At 37.6% G+C, this 8,282-nt stretch overlaps 2 protein-coding genes across 2 annotated transcripts; both read right to left on the bottom strand.

The window, feature by feature from the left end:
- Positions 1-1,083: 1,083 nt before the first annotated feature.
- On the bottom strand, positions 1,084-4,414 carry LOC138882670 (uncharacterized). The gene is made up of 5 exons (XM_070163280.1): positions 4,114-4,414; positions 3,300-3,499; positions 3,070-3,207; positions 2,432-2,793; positions 1,084-1,582 (listed from the first exon to the last, which is right to left on the bottom strand). Exons 1-5 carry the CDS (start codon positions 4,412-4,414, stop codon positions 1,084-1,086), a joined length of 1,500 nt encoding a protein of 499 aa, XP_070019381.1.
- Positions 4,415-7,154: 2,740 nt separating this feature from the next.
- On the bottom strand, positions 7,155-8,282 carry LOC138884352 (mitogen-activated protein kinase kinase kinase 20-like). Its single transcript, XM_070165508.1, has 2 exons — positions 7,385-8,282; positions 7,155-7,338 (listed from the first exon to the last, which is right to left on the bottom strand). Exons 1-2 carry the CDS (start codon positions 8,268-8,270, stop codon positions 7,238-7,240), a joined length of 987 nt encoding a protein of 328 aa, XP_070021609.1. The 5' UTR covers positions 8,271-8,282; the 3' UTR covers positions 7,155-7,237.

Below are 8,282 nucleotides of genomic sequence, written 5' to 3'. Positions count from 1 at the left end.
CTTTTTAAGGGTTTGTTGGAAACGTTAAGTCCTCAGTGCACTTTGTATAAACAACTTATGGTTTATGACTAATTTCATACTTAGTCTAAACTCTTTAATATTGAGAAGTTCCCGCTGCTGTTTGAACTTCTACTTTGTTTATTCTTGCCTTTATTTTTAAGGACTTACTGAATAACTTGCATTTTTATTCTTCAAAAATGCTTCTGTTAACTTCATGAATACTTGAATTAATCATAAATTTTATAAAAGAGGGCCCTTTTATATTCTACACTTAATGAAGAAGACGTCTCAACTTCATAATGATGTTAGTATACGATAAAAGAAATAGGAATACACATGTTTTTTGGAATAACTTCGACAAGTTTTTATTTGAACTTTGTCAAGTTTTAAATAACACTTTATATGTATTTGAATTACTTCTATAACTTTCTCGCAACTGTTTTCCTTATAACAAATTTCAAAAAAATGAATACAAGGTTTTTACTTATAACCCGTTTCAGTATATTGCCTTTACCCTAACTATGATAAGATTTTTCTTTGGCTTTAGCTCGTGACTTTGCTCTCACTCAATGAGTAAACTTCTCAGGCTTGAACTTTGATTATTTCCCAATCTTCTTTTCCTTCTTCATACACATATTATATAGTCCCCTAAGTATTTGAGTGTTGAAGTATGAAGTCTCGAGCACTTGGTTGTTCCTCTCATTTGGTCCTTTTCCTGAAAAGAAAAAACACACGGGACTCAGAGGCGCGATTATAGATGAAGACTGCTTAAACCGTCTGAATTTCTATCAGAATAGTTGTAACCCTAGACCAGAAATATTAATTTATTCCACGTGCCTTGCAGGTCGTGATTCATCATTTAGTACGGGCTAGCTTTTTTGCCTATCATCTAAAATCGTTAGTAAAATTTTAACAATTCAAAAATAAAATTTTAAAATATGGATACCTGACCGTGGGTATTCCTTAGAAATAGTATCTCTTCAGATGAACGGCATTCCAGTGCGAAGGTAGTATCTTGCCATCTATTGTTTCCAGCTCGTATGCTCCTTTTCCCGCAATACCATGAATCCTGTAGGGTCCTTCCTAGGTTGGACTCAATTTTCCCGCATTGGCTGCCTTCGTAGATTGAAAAACCTTTTTGAGCACGAAGTCCCCAATCTTGAAGAATCTTAGGCGTGCTTTTTGATTGTAGTATCGTTCTATGATCTGCTTTTGTGCTGCCATTCTTATTAATGCAGCTTCTCTTTTTCCTTCAAGTAGATAAAGATTTATGCGCATTTCTTCACCATTAGACTCTTCTGACGCTTGTGTAAGCCTTGTGCTTGGCTCTCTTATCTCAACTGGAATTAAAGCTTCAGCTCCATAAACCAATGAAAATGGTGTTTCTCCCGTACTTGTTTTTGTTGTTGTGCGGTATGCCCATAAAACACCAGGTAACAATTCTGGCCAATTACCTTTAGATTCCTCCAAACGCTTCTTTAAATTGTTGATAATGACTTTGTTTGTTGACTCAGCTTGTCCATTACCCACCAGATGATAAGGTGTGGATGTAATCCTTTTGATCTGCCAACTTTGAAAAACTCTGTAATTTGTGCGCTTATAAATTGAGGGCCATTATCACACACGGATTTCCTTTGGCACATCGAATCGACATATGATATTTCGCCAAATGAAATCTCTAACTTCTTTTTCTCGCACCTGTTTGAATGCTCATGCTTCCACCCATTTAGTAAAATAGTCAGTAAGTACAAGCAAGAATTTTACCAGTCCTTTTGCTTGTGGTAGTGGACCCACGATATCCATTCTCTATTTCATAAATGGCCACGGTGCAATGACCGAATGTAACAACTCCATAGGTCTATGCATGTTATTACCGTATCTTTGGCACTTATCACATTTAGCCACAAAATTTTCCGCTTCTTCTTCCATTTTAGGCCAGTAATAACCTTCCCTAATCATGGTTCTTACCAGTGATCTTCCTCCGGCGTGATTTCCGCAATACCCCTCGTGTATCTCTCTCATTACATATTTCGTTTTTGAAGGCCCGAGGCACCTTGCTAAGGGTCCACCGAACATTTTTCGATAAAGATTGCCTTGCTTTAAACAATATCGAGCAGCCTTTTTCCAAAGCGTGTGAGCTTTTTTCTTGTCTTAAGGGACGGTTCCATACTGCAAAAAAGCAACAATCTCGTTCCTCCAATCCCAGGTTAAGTTATTAAAATTTACCTCATTTTTGTCTGGGTCGAGCACTGAATGAAATAAATGAATTACAGAGGCATTTTCATTGCTTGCCACGTCTGCTGCAGATGCGAGATTGGCTAGGGCGTCTGCCTCGACATTTTTATCTCTTGATATTTGCATAACTTTCCAGGTTTGGAATTGCCTGACCAGATATCGTACCTTCTCTAAATAATACTGCATCCGTGCTTACCTGTCCGTATAAGTCCCCAGCATTTGATTAACTACGAGCTGCGAATCGCTTTTGATCACAATCTGATTAATGCCGAGTTCTCGTGCTAGTTCTAAACCTGCAATCACAGCTTCATATTCTGCATCGTTGTTAGTTATAGAATGAAATTTAATGGCTTGCCGAATGGTTTCACCCGTAGGTGGTACCAAAACAATTCCCAAGCCTGCACCTTTCACATTAGAGGAACCATCAGTGAATAAGGTCCAAATTCCCGGATTAGAGCCGTTGAACACTTGTAATTCTTTTTCTGCTTCCAATTGCATTCCTTGGCTAAAATCAGCCACAAAATCTGCTAACACTTGAGATTTTATCACGGTTATAGGCTGGCATGCGATGTCATATTCACTTAATTCTATAACCCATTTGGCTAACCTACGTGACAACTCATGCTTATGTAATATATTGCGTAATGGATAAGCAGTTACTACAGCGATAGGATGACATTGAAAATAAGGCCTTAATTTTTTAGATTCCATGATTAATGCAAGTGCTATCTTTTCAAACTGAGGATACCGCGTCTCCGTATCTAATAAAGATTTGCTGACATAATAGATCGGAGATTGTTTACCTTGGTCTTCACGGACTAAAACAGCACTTACCGCTACTTCTGAGACAGCAAGGTAGATGAGCAATCTTTCCCCAGCCTTTGGTTTTGCGAGTAATGGCGGATTTGACAGGTATGCCTTCAAATTTTTGAGTGCCTGCTGACATTCCTCAGTCCATTCGAACTGATCTTGCTTTTTAAGAGTTGAAAAGAACTTAAAGTATTTTTCTGATGATTTAGAAATGAATCTCCCCAAGGCTGCAATTCTTCCTATCAACTCTGCACTTCTTTTCTACTTGTAAGCATGTCAGGAATTTCTTCAATGGCCTTAATCTGTGTGGGATTCACTTCAATACCACGGTTAGAAATAAGAAAACCCAAAAACTTACCTGATGCAACACCGAATGCACATTTCTTCAGATTTAATTTCACATTGAATTTCCGCAAGGCCTGAAACGTATCAGACAAGTGCGATATATGATCCCCTGAATGTTGAGTTTTAACAAGTAGGTCATCTATGTAAACCTCCATTGTTTTTCCCAAATGTTCTTGGAACATTTTGGTCACTAGTCTTTGATATGTTGACCAGCATTTTTGAGACCAAAAGGCATTACTTTATAATAGTAAGTCCCCCTGTCTGTTATAAATGAAGTTTTTTCTTAATCTATTGGATCCATTTTGATCTGATTGTATCCTGAATACGCATCTAAAAAGCTTAACAATTCATGTCCTGCAGTAGCATCAATTAGTTGATCTATATGTGGTAATGAAAAAGAATCTTTAGGACAAGCTTTGTTAAGGTTTGTGTAATGTACACAAACTCGCCACTTACCATTTTTCTTCGGTACCACAACAGTATTTCCTAACCAATTAGGATACTTTACCTCATGGATAGATCCAATCTTTAATAATTTTTGAACCTCATCTCGAATCACCTGATTTTTGAAAGTTCCTTGCTTTCTCTTCTTTTGTTTGACAGGGGGATACGACGGGTCTTCATTTAATTTGTGAGTCATTACCTCCGGTGGTATTCCTTTCATATCAGAGTGGGACCAAGCAAAATAATCCATGTTAGTTTTTAAAAATTCAATCAACTTACCTTTCATGTCTTGGCTTAGATTGGCCCCTACGTAGACTTTCCTTTCAGGCCATTGTGCAAATAATATTACAGCTTCCAGTTCTTCAATCGTTGTTTTGATATTTTCATTTTCTTCTGGTTCTTGAATGGCATCTGGCCTTGAGTCCATGTCTGTTCGTCCTTGTTCAGTTGAGGTTTGTGTTGTGATACCCTCAACTGATTCTGTAATTGCTATTTTTCTTCGTTTTTTGTACTTGAATCTGCTACAGAATTGATGCTTCTGGATGTATGTTGATCCCCATGGATTTGACATATTCCCCATGGTGATGGAAATTTAATAACTTGGTGCAAGGTTGACGAAACGACATCCATCTCGTGGATCCATGGTCTCCCAAGGATCATATTGTAAGCCATCTCCATATCTACCACCTGAAATTTTGTATCCTTGACAACTCCTTCTGCAAATGTTGTAAGTATTACTTTCCCTTTCGTCACTACGCTGGAATTGTCAAATCCAGACAGAGTATGCGCCTTTGGTATTAATTTATCTTCGGCTTGCATCTCACGTAGTACTCTTAGCAAAATAATGGTCACGGAACTACCTGGATCAATCAAAACTCGTTTCACATTAGTATCATGTACAAGTAAAGATATTACCAGTACAACGTTATGTAGGGATAATACGCCATCCGCGTCTGCATCATCAAACGTAATGATTTCTTCCTCTAAGACATGTTGCACCCGCTTCCCGTGGGTAATTGTGACTCTGGAGACTTTATTGGCTGCTGTGTACGTCACACCATTGATGTCTTCACCTCCACTTATCACATTAACGGTCCTTTTGGGAGAAGGTAGTTTTGGGGGCTCCTGCCTATTCTTCATTTATGCTTGCTTACCTCTCTCACTGAATAATTCAGTGAGACACCCTTGCTTTAATAGATGATCAACTTCACCTTGCAGCAACCTACAGTCTGCCATTTTATGCCCGTGATCGTTGTGAAATTTGCACTAGTGATCAGGGTTGCGCCTGTTTGAGTTCGATCTCATTTCTTTTGGCCACCGTACCTTATCACCCATGCTTCTTAAAATAGCTACGAGCTCGGAAGTGCTTACATTAAAATTATAACCGCTAAACCTTGCTTTCAAATTTCTATCATCATCCCATGACTCTCGCTCGTTTCGATCTTTCCCAAATCTTGATGATGAGCCCGACTCTCTATTCCTCGACCTATGATCGTACCTCGGATGGTCTTGTTTTGACCGTGAATCTTTTCCTACTGGACCCATATATGGTTTGTACCTGTTTTTACCGGACCTTTTTGGATTTTTGGTTTAAATATTCTGATTACGGATTTAATTTTTAAAATCTTTTAGATTTCGGATTTCAGATTGGATGTTGGATTTGGTATTTCGGATTGGATATATTTTATATTTAGTCCATTATCCATATGAAATATAATAAGTCCAATACTGTCCCCACCCATTAGATATTATCTCATGTATTCAATACTAATTACTAAATTACTATCAGAATGTTTTTATTAGGAAATGGTCTTACTATTACTACTTATTATCGGCCTTATTATACTTGATGATGATTTTATTACTTGAATACTATATTTAGATGACTGCGGTTAGAATGAGAAACTTTCTAAGCAATTTAACACGAGGACTTTATTTGAATGTTCATTTTTGTAAGACTCTCAACTTGCAGACTTAAAATCGAAAATCTAAAATATCCAAACGATTAATCCGGAATCAAACTTAAAGAATCCGATCCAATCCGAGCTTATTTGGATTGTCATTTTTTTAATCCGAAAATTGAAAATTCAAACCGAAATTTTCATATCCAATTCGAATTGCCCGAACGCTCACCCCTACTGTCTTTACAGCTTGAAAAGGGATACTTATCCGTCGAGGATTGTGATATTTTTCTATATTTTGTTGTCATTAGAAATGTTTACTTCCAAGAATTCCTAACATCTTGCTGCCACTTTATGGTTGTTGGTCCTTTTGAGTATTCACAACATTATATTTTATACTTTCACCCACTTAAACAGACTTGCTGAGATTTCATCAGTTGTGAACGTGTAATACTTTGTGCATTGAGGTGTACTTTTTTTTTAATAATCAACTGTGTTCACTATACATCATCAATTCTACCACGATGGTTAACTTTGGCAGGAGCTGTAGTTTGTAATAACTACTGTGATGGGATAAAATTTGAATAGTGGATAGTGTTAGTTGACTGAATAGCTAAAGGTGAGGTGAGAGATTTGACTGATGTACAGAGAAAGATAGTTACAGTATAGAGACATCTGACTGAGTTTGAAGTCAGGTGTGGTTTTGTAATGATTCACTTGGTGATTCATAAATCCTTTAATTACCAAAAAAAAAGATCATGTCATGAATTGCTTTGGATACCTATTTAGTAATTAGGCCTCCTTTTACTTCCTTAGTTATAATAACTCTTTTAAGAACCAAATAATAAATTAACTTAGCAAAACCTAATCTTTTGTCGCTCGAAGAAAGAATGTGAAGGATCAAATCATAGAGATAGCAGATCTTAAGAGGCGGAAGAAAAGGAACCTCGGCGACCCAGAGATCGCGGAGTGTGTGCCCGTGCCAAAAGTGAAGAAGCTTTCCTCTTCTTTTAGTCGAGCATGCCCGCCCTTTAGCAAACATTGTGTTTAATTTTACGTACAAAGGAGGCTTGTTATGTTATTTGTTCTTACTCTAATATATTCTTTTATTCCATGAAATAAAAGAATATAACATAACTTTGCATACTTGAAAAACAGAATCTAGTCAGTGCAAAAGAGGATCTCTTTCTATATATCATGATCTAAGAAATACAAAATGCAACATATAAATCGGCAGAAATGAGAATGTACTCATGACTGTTAACTAAAATTACATGCAAAAATCTGCCTTTTTGTACAGATTGTTCAATACTACAGAAAATATAAACACAAAATTGTTTTTGTTTAATACAAGGGGCTGCACCTGATCATCTTTTTTTCCTCACAGGCTGCCTACGTACCCCTAACTAATTAAATCTCCTATGGGGATCAAGCCCGAACGTAGTTCTATACATCAGTATAATTCTTTACATTTGTATACTCATTCTAATCAAAATTGATAATCAGCATCCTTCTAGTAGCTTTCTTCTTTTGTTGGATCTGCAATCCAACAGCTTCATTGGTTTTAGCTTATCCATCTCCGTACTATTGCAGAAATCGTCAACCAAAGGATCACTTTCACCGACACAGATACCGAATAAACAAAAGTGGGTTGAGTTCCTTTTTCCTTGTCTGCTTCTGCTCACGAACAACAACATTATCATCAGATGAAAGAAATGGATGCTTCAATAACATATCAGCAGTCCATCGCGATCTCGGCTCCTTAACAAGACACTTTCTCAGAAAATCTTCAGCCACTTTTGACAATCTTTTGTTCTGCAAATCCGGTGATCCCATTCCAATTTTGCACAATAGATAAACAACGTTGTTAGCTTCACTGCAATCCCACACTGTCTTCCCTGTAACCATCTCAAAGACAGTGCACCCGAAAGCCCAAATATCGGCTTCAGGTCCGTAATCGTTATCAAGAACTGATTCTGGCGCCATGTACATAGGTGTTCCTTTGAGTCCGTGCTTTTTTTTCTGACTCTTTACTCCTCCAACCTTCTTCGCGGACCCGAAATCAGCAATCTTGGCAACTTTCTCCGTACCAACAAGAAGAATGTTATCTGGTTTAATGTCACGGTGAACGAAACCTCTTCCATGAATATGACTAAGCCCCAATAGAATCGATTTCGCGTACTGTTTTACCTCGAAATCTTGCAACCCTTGCCTTGAATTTTGACCAATCCGATCGGCTAAACTTCCACCAGACGCGTACTCGAGCAACATGTTGTACAATATCTTCCCATCTTCTTCAGTAACATCAGCTCCGAAACATCGAATAACATGATCACAATCTTGAAACTCGTGTAGTAAATCTCTCTCTTTCTGTAACGATTTTGAACGCGAAAACAGGGCAGATTTTACTGCGATTGTCGATGGAATATCAATGGAGAAGTTTGTTGTCGTTGCTGAAGTGACGATACCAAAACTGCCTCTTCCGATGGTTTTGCCTCTCGTCCATATTATTGGATGATCGGTAATCGCCGCCATTGAATCAATTTT

The sequence above is a fragment of the Nicotiana sylvestris genome, chromosome 12 (assembly GCF_000393655.2).
Source record: "Nicotiana sylvestris chromosome 12, ASM39365v2, whole genome shotgun sequence".
NCBI classification, from domain to species: Eukaryota; Viridiplantae; Streptophyta; class Magnoliopsida; order Solanales; family Solanaceae; genus Nicotiana; species Nicotiana sylvestris.
This window is presented reverse-complemented; position numbering and strand designations above follow the sequence as displayed.